General features: G+C 47.4%; 1 protein-coding gene across 2 annotated transcripts in view; it reads left to right on the forward strand.

Annotated features, from left to right (window-relative positions):
- The window catches only part of LOC124615720 (venom toxin OcyC11-like), a 51,620-nt gene extending 40,073 nt beyond the window's left edge, over positions 1–11,547 (forward strand). For both annotated transcript variants that reach the window (XM_047143785.1, XM_047143784.1), the window contains exons 2-3: positions 6,026–6,146; positions 11,374–11,547. In XM_047143785.1, coding sequence (XP_046999741.1) covers positions 6,026–6,146; positions 11,374–11,467 — 215 coding nt within the window. In that variant the 3' untranslated portion in view covers positions 11,468–11,547. The remainder of the gene's footprint in view (positions 1–6,025; positions 6,147–11,373) is intronic.
- Positions 11,548–16,053: the final 4,506 nt, after the last annotated feature.

Below are 16,053 nucleotides of genomic sequence, written 5' to 3' on the forward strand. Positions count from 1 at the left end.
AACTCGAACACTTACATACGTGTTACTACAAAGAATAATGCTCCATCTTCTGTAACTAGTCAAGAACTGTGAAGAGAGAGAAGTTCCACCACGTACACATTACAGATGAGTGTGTACTGTTTTTTAAGGTAGCGCCACCAACGTTCATGTGCTAGACAGTTCTTTGTTTAAACAATTTTAGAAACATATGCCTCATAAGCAATGTTCATTCATAATTTTGTACAACCTTCAATACACTCTAAGAAAAAGAAAAAGAAAAAAAAAAATGAAAAAAACCTGCGTACCAAGAAGGAATTATCCAAACGAGACAAAAATCGGCAGATGTGACGTGCATGTACAGACAAGCAAATGATTGCAATTCCAGAAAAACTGAATGATTTATTAAAGACAAAAAGCTTCACAAATTAACAAATGAGTAACGCAGTGGTCCATCTCTGGCCCATATGCAAGCAATTATTCGGCCTGGAAATGATGTGATCCTGAGGGATATTGTACCAAACTCTGCCCAATTGACGCGTCAAATCGTCCAAGATCCGAGATGGTTGCAGGGCACTGCCCATAGTGCGTTCTCAAGTGGGTAGAGATCCGGCGACCTTTCAGGCCAAGTTATGGTTTGGCAAGCAAGAAGACAAGCAGTAGAAACTCTCGCCGTATGTGGAGGGCGTTATCTTGTTGAAATGTAAGCCCAGGATGGCTTGCCATGAGGGGCAACAAAGCCGGGCGTAAAATATCATCGACGTACCGCCGTGCTGTAAAGGTGCCACAGATAATAACCAAAAGACTCCTGCTCAGAAAAGAAATGGCTCCCTAGACCATCAGTCCTGGCTGTCTGGCCGTAAGCCGGCAACAGTGTGGTATCCTATCGCTGTCAGGGGGTTTCTTCAGAGACTCAGTTCAAAGCGGGACTCACCTCTGAAGACAATTCTATTCCAGGCAGTGAGATTCTAGGCCGAAGACGTGTCTTGAGACTCTCCGGATGGCGCTTTTCTTCTATACAGGGTGTTACAAAAAGGTACGGCCAAACTTTCAGGAAACATTCCTCACACACAAATAAAGAAAAGATGTTATGTGTACATGTGTCCGGAAACGCTTAATTTCCATGTTAGAGCTCATTTTAGTTTCGTCAGTATGTACTATACTTCCTCGATTCACCGCCAGTTGGCCCAATTGAAGGACGGTAATGTTGACTTTGGTGCTTGTGTTGACATGCGACTCATTGCTCTACAGTACTAGCATCAAGCACATCAGTACGTAGCATCAACAGGTTAGTGTTCATCACGAACGTGGTTTTGCAGTCGGTGCAATGTTTAGAAATGCGGAGTTGGCAGATGCCCATTTGATGTATGGATTAGCACGGGGCAATAGCCGTGGCGCGGTACGTTTGTATCGAGACAGATTTCCAGAACGACGGTGTCCCGACAGGAAGACGTTCGAAGCAATTGATCGGCGTCTTAGAGAGCACGGAACATTCCAGCCTATGACTCGCGACTGGGAAAGATATAGAATGACGAGGACACCTGCAATGGACGAGGCAATTCTTCGTGCAGTTGACGATAACCCTAATGTCAGCGTCAGAGAAGTTGCTGCTGTACAAGGTAACGTTGAACACGTCACTGTATGGAGAGTGCTACGGGAGAACCAGTTGTTTCCGTACCATGTACAGCGTGTGCAGGCACTATCAGCAGCTGATTGGCCTCCACGGGTACACTTCTGCGAATGGTTCATCCAACAGTGTGTCAATCCTCATTTCAGTGCAGATGTTCTCTTTACGGATGAGGCTTCATTCCAACGTGATCAAATTGTAAATTTTCACAATCAACATGTGTGGGCTGACGAGAATCCGGACGCAATTGTGCAATCACGTTTTCTGTGAACGTTTGGGCAGGCATTGTTGGTGATGTCTTGATTGGGCCCCATGTTCTTCCACCTACGCTCAATGGAGCACGTTATCATGATTTCACACGGGATACTCTACCTGTGCTGCTAGAACATGTGCCTTTACAAGTACGACACAACATGTGGTTCATGCACGATGGAGCTCCTGCACATTTCAGTCGAAGTGTTCGTACGCTTCTCAACAACAGATTCGGTGAGCGATGGATTGGTAGAGGCGGACCAATTCCATGGCCGCCACGTTCTCCTGACCTCAACCCTCTTGACTTTCATTTATGGGGGCATTTGAAAGCTCTTGTCTACACAACCCCGGTACCAAATGTAGAGACTCTTCGTGCTCGTATTGTGGACTGCGATACAATACGCCATTCTCCAGGGCTGCATCAGGGATTCCATGCGACGGAGGGTTGATGCATGTATTCTCGCTAACGGAGGACATTTTGAACATTTCCTGTAACAAAGTGTTTGCAGTCACGCTGGTACGTTCTGTTGCTGTGTGTTTCCATTCCATGATTGATGTGATTTGAAGAGAAGTAATAAAATGAGCTCTAACATGGAAAGTAAGCGTTTCCGGACACATGTCCACATAACATATTTTCTTTCTTTGTGTGTGAGGAATGTTTCCTGAAAGTTTGGCCGTACCTTTTTGTAACACCCTGTAGATTCCCATTTCAGTCTCCCGAACGTCTCTGTCACGTTCAGGAGTGGGCTGTTCCGTCCCGTTACGATGTTAGCGGCGCGCTTCTGTATTCGTTCCATGTCTGCCGTCATGACTAGTTGACAAGGTCAATAAAACGCTGGGGCAATAACTCTTGAATTGGTTGCACCGGCATTTTTATTCTCTTCTGCTTTCACAGGTGCTCTGTACTTTTCCAGAATCAACAAACCTGCCGACCATTCGTATTACCTAATGCACGTTTCATATGTTCGTCCCGTTTCGTATACACTGAGGTGTTAAGTCATGGGATAGCGATATGTACACAAACAGATGGCGGTAGTATCGCATATACTACGTACAAAAGGGCACTTTATTGTCGGTTCTGTCATTCGTACCCAGGTGATTCATGTGAAGAGGTTTCCGAGGTGATACGGCCGCACGACGTGAGTTAACAGAATTTGAACACGGGATAGCGGTTGGGAATGGCCGAATCGGACATTAAATTTTGGACATCTGAAGGGAATTCAATATGCCGAGATCCACAGTGTCAAGAGAGTGCCGAGAATACCAAATTTCAGGCATTAACTCTCACTATGGATAACGTATCGGCCGACGGCATTCACTTAACGACCCAGAGTAACTGCGTTTGTGCAGAGTCGTCAGTGCCAAGAAACAAGCAACACCACATGAAATGACGGCAGAAATGAATGTGGGACTTACGGAGAACGAAGGTGCCAAATTAAACGCCCTTCACCCGTCTTTTGTCGGGCAACCACTTTCATCGTTTTACTACGCCATCTTCAGGCCCCTGACCGACGTATAGGAATAATCCTCGCTTGTGATCGAAACAGCGCCCAGAAATACCAGGAAGGAGGTATACGGCTCGTGTTGTTTGTAGTTCAACCATGTGTAGACGGCCTATACCGCGGTTCGATCGGCGTCCGCATTGTTACTGTGTGCCAGGAAGAGTTGTCAAAAAGGGAAGTGTCCAGGGGTCTCGGAGTGAGCAAAGCGATGTTGTTCGGACGTGGAGGAGATACAGAGAAACAAGAACTGTCGATTGCATGCCTTGCTCTGGCTGCCCAAAGGCTACTACTGCAGTGCATGACCGATACCTATTGATTATGGCTGGGCGGAACCCTGAGAGCAACGCCACCATGTCGAATAATGCTTTTCGTGCAGCCACAGGACGTCGTGTTACAACTTAAACAGTGCGCAATAGGCTGCCTGATGCGCAAATTCACTCCCGACACCCATGGCGGGGTCCATCTTTGCAACCACGTCACCGTGCAGCGCGGTACAGATGGGCCCAACAACATGCCGAATGGCCCACTCGGGATTGGCATTACGTTCTCTTCACCAATGAGTGTCGCACATACCTTCAACCAGACAATCGTCGGAGACGTGTTTGGAGGCAACCCGGTCAGGCTGAACGCCTTAGACACGCTGTCCAGCGAGTGCAGCAAGGTGGAGGTAGCCTGATGTTTTGGGGTGGCATTATGTGGTGCCGACGTACGCCGCTGGTGGTCATGGTAGGCGACGTAACGGGTGTACGATTCGTGAATGCCATCCTCCGACCGATACTGCAAACTTATCGGCAGCATATTGGCGAGGCATTCGTCTTCATGGACGACAATTCGCGCCCCCATTGTGTACATCTTGAGAATGAATTCCTTCAGGATGACGACATCTATCGACTACAGTGGCCAGCATGTTCTCCAGAAACGAACCCTACCGAACATGCCTGGGATAGACTGAAAAGGGCTGTTTATGGACGATGTAACACACCAACCACTCTGAGGAATCTACGCCGAATCACCATTGAGGAGTGGGACAATCTGGATCAACAGTGTCGTGATGAACTTGTGGATGTATCAATGCAAGAGGACGTGCTACTGGATATTAGAGATTGCGGTGTGTACAACAGACTGGACCACCACCTCTGAAGATCTCGCTGTATGGTGGTCCAACATACAGTGTGTGGTTTTCATGAGCAATATAAAGGGCGGAAATGATGTTTATGTTGACCTCTATTCCAGTTTCCTGTACAGGTTCCGGAACTCTCGGAAGAGGTGATGCAAAACTTCTTTTGATGTGTGTGTTAAGAAGAACAGTGAAAGAAGATGAATAGCAGTACTCGACCAGCTATTGAGCAGCGCTGCTGCATGGCAGAAGCAGTAAGCGCAGGCCGCTCTATCGAACGGGCACGTAAAATTCCCGTATGTTTCAGAATGAAATTTTCACTCTGCAGCGGAGTGTGTCCTGATATGAAATTTCCTGGCAGATTAAAACTGTCTGCCGAACAGAGATTCGAACTCTGGACCTTTGCCTTTCGCAGTCAAGTGTTCTACCGTGTGAGCTACCCAAGCACAACTCAGGACCCCTCCTGACAGCTGTATTTCCCCCAGTACCTCGTCTCCTGTCTTCCAAGCTGTGAGGATGGGTCGTGAGTGGTGCTCAGTCTGTAGAGCACCAGCCCGCGAAAGGCGAAGGTCCCGAGTTCGAGTCCGGCACAGGAAGTTTCCGGTATATTGTTGTGTGTCCCAGGTTGAAATGAAGTTAGGAGTGACCTCTCGTGGCAGTGATGGGGCTATAGGCTGGTCATCTACAGAGCAGGCGTTATATGACGGGAAAAGCAGCAACGTAAGCAGTCGTTGCAACTCTAGAGAACAGAGAAGCTCCACCGGAATCTGTACGTTTATACCTATCTTCCATCTATATATTTTGTAAATTAAAGCATGCGCATCCCTATGTCAACAGAAAGCGTCGACTGGTTTCCCGTTACAAACAAAATGATTTTTAAAGCAGAATTTTAAGTGTCCATTTGGTAGAGAGAGCCCAGAATAGTGCAGTTCCATATTTGCTTTATCGGTATGTATTAAAAGCGACAGCAAAACACGAAGAATTCAATCACAACTGGCAGCACCCAAGCACTGCAAGGCACGTGTTGACTGCTACTGCCAAGAATGCTGGAATGCTGTTTATTCTTCGTGTTTCACGTCCCTGTTAACGAACATCTATAAAAATAGTGTCGCACTAGAATAATCTGGTACCGCTCTATCGAATGGGCACGTAAAATTCCGCTTTAAAAATCATTTTGTTTATAACGGGAAACAAACCGACCCTTTCCGTTAACATTTGGCTTCGCATGAAAGACGTGATGAGCACTATTTCTTTGGGTTGACACCAACTCTACAACGCAAAAATGAATTTACGGAAATCTGCTGAAACGTCCGAACAAATGCGTCTGACTACTCTTGCGAGTTATTTATTGCCGTTGCGCAATACAAGGTGTCTGGCCATTTACTTTAGTGCTAACCTTGCGAAGCCGAGGTTCGTCGCCATTTTTTTTAAAGAAATTCCAGTCCTGCGAGAAATATAACCTATTTTTCTAATTTTTACTCTCAGGTTGGATTACATTATTCTAATTTAGAAGATGTGGATTCGTCTTATAGTTACGTCCGTTTGTTGCAGATCATCCAGGACAGTGCTTCGACTCCAACACGGGCAACTTCTATAAGAGTGGCGAGAAATGGCTTGTCCCAGGACAATGTGTGGAGTACAGCTGCTCATTCCCGCACATTAATCGTGTAGGGTAAGTCCTGCAGCACTTCGTACTTAAATTTTTGTGTGCTTACTAAGTTTAGTCACTTACTGTGACTAGAGGCTTCCAGCCGCCTCCCATCTCTTTCTCTCTTTTTTCTCTCTCTCTCTCTCCCTCCCTCTGTGTGTGTGTGTGTGTGTGTGTGTGTGTGTGTGTGTGTGTGTGTGCGCGCGCGCGCGTATGTCTGTGTGTGTCAGAGGGAGGGGGGGGGGGGGGGAGGAAAGGGGTTAAATGGGAAACAATCGAAGGTCCGTGGTCGATTGTTTATGGTCAGAAGACATTTTATCGCCACTGGCAACATAGAGAAGGGAATGAGGTGAAACTAAAATACGCTGTTTGGTCACAAGTATCCGGACGCCTCTATGTAATGCGGAATTAACCACTAGATGTCAGATGAGGCGGGGGGTATTGTGTTGTCGGTAGAGAGGCAGTAACAGTAGAGTGGATCAATCTGGAGATGTCAGTAACTTCGAACGTTGACTATTCATATAAAAAGTACATCAGTGACGGTTCAATCCCCCTAAAGCTGCCCAAGTCGGCTGATGTGAGTGTGAAATGGAAACGCGAAAGAACAATCGTGGCTAAACGGAGATCAGGGGGATATAATTATTTAACGTAGAGGAAGGTGTCAGCGATCATAAGGTTGTGACAGCATCTATGACGACAGGTCGTATAAGGAATGTTAAGAAAGGTAGGAAAATATATTTGCTCAGGAAGTGTGACAGGATACAAATTTCAGAATACCTCAGCAGTCAGCATCAAATATTCGGTGATGAGGACGAAGATGAGAAGAACAAACGGAATAAATTCAAAGGCATCGTTCAATATGCCTTAGACAAGTATGTTCCGAGTAAGGTTTTAACGAATGGGAAAGATCCACCATGGTTAGATAGCCATGTTAGAAAAGCGCTACGTAAACAAAGAGCACTTCATCTCTGATTCAAGAGAGGAAAAAACCTAGCTGACAAACAAAAGCTGAAGGAAGCGAAAGTGAGTGTAAGGAGAGCAATGAGAGAAGCGTTCAATGATTTTGAAAGTAAGATGTTGCCAACCGACGTGAGTAAAAATCCTAAGAGATTTTGGTCGTATGTAAAATCAATAAGTGGGTCAAAATCATCTATTCATTCTCTCGGCCATACTGGCAGCGAAACGGAAGATAACAGAGAGAAGGCCTAAATACTGAATTCGGTGTTCCGAAGTTGTTTCACAGCGGATGGTGGTAGCACTGTCCCTCCTTTCAATCCCGGAATTGAAAAGCAGCTACAATGGCTTAGTAGTGGAAAGCCGTCAGATCCAGATGAGATACCTAAAAGATTCTATAAAGATTATGCGAAAGAACTTGCTCCCCTCCTAGCAGCATTTTATTGTAGATCGCCTGAGCAACGAAAGGTACCTAACGACTGGAAAAAAGAGGTCATTCCCGATTTTAAGAAAGGCAGTAAGACATATCCACTCAATTATAGGCCTATATCGTTGACGTCAATTTGTTGTAGAATTGTGGAACGTGTTTTATGCCAAGAGTAATGACTTTTTTGGAAAATGAACATCTCTTTAAAAATCAACATGGATTTGGCAAACAGAGAACCTGCGAAATTCAGCTCATTCTGTTCCTCCTTGAGATCCACAGCACAGTGGACAACGGCGCTCAGGTTGATACCGTGTTCCTTTATTTCAGTAAGGCATTTGGCACCGTCCCGCATTGCCTTCTAATGAAAAAAATACGAGCTTACGGAGTGTCGCAGCAGATCTGCGATTGGATCCAAGACTTTCTTGCCGATAGGACTCAAAACGTCGCTCAGGACCATTTCTGTTTAAAATGAATATAAATGATCTAGTAGAACGCGTCGGAGGCTCTTTAAGGCTATTCGCAGATGTTACAGTTGTCTATGCCAAAGTAGCAACGCCAGAAGATAGTAAGGATTCGCAGAGCGACCTGAAGAGAATTGATGATTGGTGCAGGCTGTGGCAGTTGACCCTGCACGTAAATAAATGTAACATTTTGCGAATACATAGGAAAAGATATCTACTACTGTACAGTTGCACTATTGATGACAATCAGCTGGAGACAGCGTCTGCCGTAAACTATATAGAGCGACCTTAAGTGGAATGACCATATAAAGCAGATAATGGGAAAAGCAGACACCAGACTCAGATTCATCGGAAGAACCTTAAGGAAATGTAACCCATCCACGAAAGAAGTGGCTTATAAGGAGCTTGTTCACCCGATTCTTGAGTATTGTTCATCTATCTGGGATCCCTATCAGGTAGGGCTGATAAAGGAGATAGAGAAAATCCAACAAAGAGTAGCGCGTTTCGTCACGGGATCGTTTAGCTGGGGAGAGAGCATTACGGAGATGCTAAGCAAACTCCGCTGGCAGACGTTTCAAGAGAAGCGTTGTGCATCACGGAGAGATTGACTGTTGAAATTTCGGGACAGCAAATTTCAGGAGGAATCGGATAACATACACTACTGGCCATTAAAATTGCTACACTACGAAGATGACGTGCTACAGACGCGAAATTTAACCGACAGGAAGAAGATGCTGTGATATGCAAATGATTAGCTTTTTAGGACATTCACACAAGGTTGGCGCCGGTGGCTGACATGGGGAAAGTTTCCAACCGATTTCTCATACACAAACAGCAGTTGACCAGCGTTGCCTGGTGAAACGTTGTTGTGATGCCTCGTGTAAGGAGGAGAAATGCGTACCATCACGTTTCCGACTTTGATAAAGGTTGGATTGTAGCCTATCGCGATTGCGGTTTATCCTATCGCGACATTGCTGCTCGCGTTGGTCGAGATCCAATGACTGTTAGCAGAATATGGAATCGGTGGGTTCAGGAGGGTAATACGGAACGCCGTGCTGGATCCCAACGGCCACGTATTACTAGCAGTCGAGATGACAGGCATCTTATCCGCATGGCTGTAACGGATCGTGCAGCCACGTCTCGATCCCTGAGTCAACAGATGGGGACGTTTGCAAGACAACAACCATCTGCACGAACAGTTCGACGACGTTTGCAGCAGCATGGACTATCAGCTCGGAGACCATGGCTGTGGTCACCGTTGACGCTGCATCACAGACAGGAGCGCCTGCGATGGTGTACTCAACGACGAACCCGGGTGCACGAATGGCAAAACGTCAGTTTTTCGGATGAATTCAGGTTCAGTTTACAGCATCATGATGTTCGCATCCGTGTTTGACGACATCGCGGTGAACGCACATTGGAAGCGTGTATTCGTCATCGCCATATTGGCGTATCACCCGGCGTGATGGTACGGGGTGCCATTGGTTACACGTCTCGGTCACCTCTTGTTCGCATTGACGGCACTTTGAACAGTGGACGTTACATTTCAGATGAGTTACGACCCGTGGCTCTGCCCTTCATTCGATCCCTGCGAAACTCTACACTTCAGCAGAATAATGCACGACCGCATGTTGCAGGTCCTGTACGGGCCTTTCTGGATACAGAAAAAGTTCAATTGCTGCTCTGGCCAGCATATTCTCCAGTCTCTCACCAACTGAAAATGTCTGGTCAAATGTGGCCGAGCAACTGGCTCTTCACAATGCGCCAGTCACTACTCTTGATGAACTTTGGTATCGTGTTGAAGCTGCATGGACAGCTGTACCTGTACACGCCATCCAAGCTCTGTTTGACTCAATGCCCAGTCGTATCAAGGCCGTTATTACGGCCAGAGGTGGTTGTTCTCTGTACTAATTTCTCAGGAGCTATGCACCCAAATTGCTTGTAAATGTAATCACATGTCAGATCTGGTATAATATATTTGTCCAATGAATACCCGTTTATCATATGCATTTCTTCTTGGTGTAGCACTTTTAATGGCCAGTAGTGTATTACTTGATCCCACATACATCTCGCGTATTGACCACGAGGAGAAAATTCGAGAAATTAGAGCCAATACAGAGGCTTACCGACAAATATTCTTTCCACGCACTATTCGGGAGTGGAACAGGGTTGAAGGGACCAGGTAGTGTTACCGAAATTACCCTCCTCCACACACCATTAGGTGGCTTGCGGAGTATGATGTAGATGTAATGTACTGGCGGACAGGAATCGTCAAGCACTAAGGAAGGTGGTTTAAGAAATCGGACAAGCGGAAGGAATCACTCGTGAGTTCCAAAGGGCTACCAGCAGTCCAACTAGCATAGTGGCTGAGGGTAGGGAACTGTAAAGACTGGACCACAACGGTCGAGCGGTTTCTCATAAGCCACGTATTTCCGTTGTCAGTCCTAAACGACGCTTGAGGTGGTGTAAAGAGCCACACTACTGGACAGTGGATGTCTGGAAATGATGGTTCAAATGGCTCTGAGCACTATGGGACTTAATTTCTAAGGTCATCTGTCCCCTAGAACTTAGAACTACTTAAACCTAACTAACCTAAGGACATCACACACATCCATGCACGAGGCAGGATTCGAACCTGCGACCGTAGCGGTCGCGTGGTTCCAGACTGCAGCGGCTAGAACCGTTCGGCCACTCCGGCCGGCTACTGGAAATGATTGGAGTCACGCTATACCCTGTGCCAATCCGGTGGAAGAGATTACATTAGGCCAATGCATGGAGGACTTTAGGCACCAGCGTGTGTTGTGCCAAAAGTAAACTACAGGGGAGGTGGTGTTACGGTGTGAGGGTCTTTTTCTTGGTTAGGATGTGGTCTCCTTTCAGCGCTGAAGAAAACGCCAAATGTGGAAGAATATAAACGCATTTTATAGCCTTGTGTACAGTAGAGGGATAGTTCAGAGACAACACGCCCTGTCATAAAGCAGCACCTGTGAGGCAATGGTTTGTGGACAAGAACTTGCGTGCAACGGGCTGGTGTGCCACGAGTCCCACTTTCAACACAATGGAAACCTTTGGGATGAGTCAGAACCTCTAACCCCGGCGTCCAACACCAGTACCTTCTCTGGTTTCGGCTTTTGAGAAAGAGTGGCTGCTCTTCTTCCACAGAAACGCAGAAGCGGCATTGAAACTGTACCCTGCAGAGTTCATGCTGTCATGAAGGCGAAGGAGGGGGGGGGGGGTAGGGGGGGGGGGGACTCAGCCAAGTTTAATGAACACTAACTGTGGTCCGGAACTTGTGAGCAGATAATGTAAATGGTCAGTGCTGAGTTATGGGTTAGTAAAGAAACGAAACTTATTCCGCAAAAGCGACGATGTGTTACCCGAGAACTAATCCTGGTCTCTAATGTTGCAGGTGCGGTACGGTGGGCACATCACCTCCGTGTGAGGTGGTGAGGGACACGTCCAAGCCGTATCCAGAGTGCTGCCCCACCGTCAAGTGTCCATAGAGGCAGTCTCAGATTCGTCGTCCACATTTAATTACTGTATTCTGCTTCAATAAACCAACTGCATGTACCAGCCACGAAAAGCAACCAACTATTATTGTCAGTGTACCTTGAGCTTTCTTCGACCTGTTCTCCATTCAGTACATTGTCAAGCTCTCTTTGTTCTTGAACTGCGTGTTCTGCACATCTTACGCTTGACACAGCACCGGTGGTTGTAATGTATAGAAAATAACAGAGGTTCTCGTGATCTACTGTTTTACATCAGGGAAATTCTGCACTGAGTACTTGAATATCCAGACAAGCCAATAAAATTTCTGCTGTTACAATAACATCTTTTACAATGTGGTATGATGGGTATGAGACGCTTAAAGTAGTAAATGAGTTTTGCTGTTTGGGGATCAAAATAACTGATGATGGTCGAAGTAGAGAGGATATAAAATGTAGACTGGCAATGGCAAGGAAAGCGTTTCTGAAGAAGAGTACTTTGTTAATATCAAGTATAGATTTAAGTGTCAGGAAGTCGTTTCTGAAAGTATTTGTATGGAGTGTAGCCATGCATGAAAGTGAAACATGGACGATAAATTGTTTAGACAAGAAAAGAATAGAAGCTTTCGAAGTGTGGTGCTACAGAAGAATGCTGAAGATTAGATGGGTAGTTCACATAACTAATGAGGAGGTACTGAATAGAATTGGGGAGAAGAGAAATTTGTGGCACAGCTTGACTAGAAGAAGGGATCGGTTGGTAGGACGTATTCTGAGGTATCAAGGGATCACCAGTTTAGTATTGGAGGGTAGCGTGGAGGGTAAAAATCGTAGAGGGAGACAAAGAGATGAATACACTAAACAGATTCAGAAGGATGTAGGTTGCAGTAGTTACTGGGAGATGAAGAAGCGTGCACAGGATAGAGTAGCATGGAGAGCTGCATCAAACCAGTCTCTGGACTGAAGACCACAACAACAACAACAACAACAGGATGGATATCTGCTGTCTTGAGCGTCAATGCTTTTCGGTAACAGCAGCATCGTTGCACAAGGAAAAAGTTACCGTCTGAAGTGCACTGCCCGACACAAAAAGTGAGGCAACCATAAGATATGTCAGACATCAATGTAAAGGCTTCGGCACACGGACTGTGCATCCGAACGTTGAACGTTGAGCGTGCCGATTTTCTGACGTCTCAGCGTGGAATAGCATGTTCGGAAGTCTTTCCGAACGTGCAGAGGAATATTTAGCATGTCACATATTCTGAGCGTGCGTCTGAGCGTTGACCATTGGGATGGCACAACGCTACCTACGTCACATGCATGCCATCTCCCTTCAGCACAGAGTGCCATATTGGCATTCAGTTCAAGCCTATCCGTATGTATACTGATTCTGAACACCAGCAAATTGAAATTTACTCGAAAACCCGTTGTTAACTTTGTGATTCGTTGCAAGAAAATAATTAGAAACATCATATTCGTGGCAAAAGAATTATTGTAGCTTGCGTATTATGACAGTATGCCATTTGAAGGCAACGACACACTAAGGATTCACCAAAACCGCATTTCTCTTGGTACAATTTAATTTCAATTAGTGACATAGCTACGATTAAATCTTTTAGCAAGTGCTGAGATGCTAGGTGTTGTGACGTAACAAGCTAGTTACGCCACATTGCGAAGTGAGCCGAAAGAAAGGCACGCGTACACACACGCCGAATGGCGTCAAGTCTGGAACAGGATAACTATTGAATGGTAGCAAGAAAAGTACGTAGCTGCTTTATACTTAACTTTTATTCTTTGATGAATACAGCGTTCTTCTTGAGACATTTATACGATAACTCTCAAACTAGGTAAGGCTACTGGCGCCTTGCTAGGTCGTAGCCATGGACTTAGCAGAAAGCTATTCTAACTGTCTCTCGGCTAATGAGAGGAAGGCTTCGTCCGTCTTGTCGCTAGCAATGTCGTCCGTACAACTGGGCGAGTGCTCGTCCGTATCTCGAGACCTGCCTTGTGGTGGCGCTAGGTCTGCGATCACACAGTGGCGACACGCGGGTCCGACATGTACTAAATGGACCGCGGCCGATTTAAGCTACCACCTAGCAAGTGTGGTGTCTGGCGGTGACACCACATTCCTCCCCCGCAAATCGGCGAACGGTCGTGAGATAAGGCTTCTGCCCGCCGTGGGGAGGACCCCATGTTGACGTATTCGATGAGGTGGGGAGCCTAAGAACAGGCGAGGCTGTGCCACCCGCACCCGGCCATTCGGTCCGAGGGGAGCTAGGAAACGCCTGAAAACCTAGTCCAGGGTGAACATCAACATGCGGTGTATGCGCCCGTAAAGAGACAGGAGGGGCCGAAGGGTCGACCTCCATTGCGTCGGGGTATCCGACGCGCGATGACGTCATGTGGTCCGGAGCGGGCAAGAGTTCCATGGCGGGGGACGGCTGGTCACGGGAAGCGATCGGTGGCGCGTGACCCAGGGAGGCGCTGGGCGGCTGCAGCGAAGCGTCGAATGCGGGCGGCGCCGGCGGGAGAACAGGCGGCGGCGGCGGCGGCGGCGGCTGCGGCGGCGGCGCGTCGACATGGGGCAAAATTGAAGGCATCGTCGGTAATACCTGGGGATGAGGCGAGCCAGTAGATGGGTCCCCAGGGCGCTGACCGGACGGCACCGTCGCTGAAAGCAGACGGGGAGCGGCAGAACCCGTGCGACGACAGAGGCGCAGCTGATTGAGATGCCGACGCACCTCACCAGAGGCCCCCAAAACCAAATACATCGCGCGGCGGAGGCAGCGAAGAATGCGCCCTGCGAGCCAACGCCGTGAACTGCGATAGTTGCGATAGAATACAACGTCGCCTGGAGCAAAAGCAGAAGTCTGCCGCTGCACAGGAACCTGATGCGGCGGGTGCAGCAAAGACATCAAGGTTCGATGAGGACGACCGTGGAGCAACTCAGCCGGCGAGCGACCATCCCGGGGCTGAGAGCGATACGAAGACAAAAAGAGCAACAATGCGTCCTCCCGAGAATGCGACTCTTTCAACTTCAACATCTGTGACTTGGAAGTCCGGACCAATCGTTCAGCGGCACCGTTTGACTGAGGCGAAAACGGCGCGGATGTCAGATGTTGAATACCATTTGCCTGGCAGAATGACTGAAATTCTGCGGACATGAATTGTGGGCCATTGTCGGAAACAAGAGTCTGCGGAAGACCTTCAATGCAAAAGATAGCAGACAACGCTTGGATGGTGGCACAGGACGTCGTGGAAGACATCCGGACAACAAAAGGAAAATTACTGAAGGCATCTACCAGAACCAACCATCGAGCATTCCAGAATGGACCAGCAAAATCAATGTGCAAGCGTTGCCAAGAGGAAGTGGCTTTTGGCCATGCAAAGACTTTCCGCGGCAGTGCGGATTGTTGTTCGGCACACGTCATGCAAGAAGAACACATATTCGTAATCGCAGCATCGATTCCGAACCAAGTACAGTGCTGACGAGCAAGTTGTTTCGTTCGCGCTATACCCCAATGTCCTTGGTGAAGAAGCCTTAAAACAGAGGACTGTAACGAACGTGGGACCACGACTCTGGACTGATCATTATCAGAACGCAACAACAAAACACCACGTCGAACAAAAAGTCTCCTTGTGAGCAAAAAATCGGCGAACCAACGGATCCTCGATCCGAGACTTTGACAAAGGCCATTGCGTAGCAACAAAACGCAAAACGGTAGCAAGGACAGGGTCAGCAGCTGTGGCTGTAGCTACACGACGAAAATCAATCGGAAACGATTCGACCACTTCATCTGTTTCCGAATCAATGAACATGCAAGCAAGTTCGGAAGAATCGAATGCTTTATCCTCAGCAACAGGCAAACGGGACAACGCATCGGCGTTTCCGTGCTTAGCAGTGGACCGATACAAGATATCGTAGCGGTACTGTGAGAGGAAAGTAGACCAGCGAATGAATTTCTGCGCTGTACGCGGAGGTACAGGCTTGTTCGGATGAAAAAGCGATGTCAAAGGTTTGTGGTCTGTGATGATGGTAAAGTGACGACCATACAAGAAATCATGGAACTTAGTAACACCAAAGACGAGAGCCAAAGCTTCTTTCTCTATCTGTGAGTAATTTCTTTGCGGAGACGAGAGCAATTTGGACGCAAAGGCAATAGGGCGATCATGCGAGCCAACTTTGTGCGCAAGCACTGCACCGATCCCGAAATCCGACGCAGCAACCATTAACAAAAGGGGTTTCTGGGGATCGAATGGCGTAAGGCAAGTATTAGAAAGCAACGCCGATTTCAACTGGCGAAAGGCGCGTTCACATTCCGTCGTCCAGGCGAACGGAACACCTGTATGGCGTAAGCGATGAAGCAGAGCTGAAAGAGAAGAGGCATTGCGCACATTCACTCACACCTTGTGATGCTAAATCGTTCAATGTTCGTGCGACCTCAGCACGCAATGCGTGGGGAACATTGCGCGCGCTGAAAAATTTCGGTTGCGCGTTTACTTTCAGTTCCAAATGTGCGTCCTAGTTTGTAGCGCAACCTAAGCCCGGTGCAAAAATGTCTGCAAATTCGTCACACAGACGAGAAACACTGTCTGAAGGCACAGTC

The sequence above is a fragment of the Schistocerca americana genome, chromosome 5 (assembly GCF_021461395.2).
Source record: "Schistocerca americana isolate TAMUIC-IGC-003095 chromosome 5, iqSchAmer2.1, whole genome shotgun sequence".
Lineage (NCBI taxonomy): Eukaryota > Metazoa > Arthropoda > Insecta > Orthoptera > Acrididae > Schistocerca > Schistocerca americana.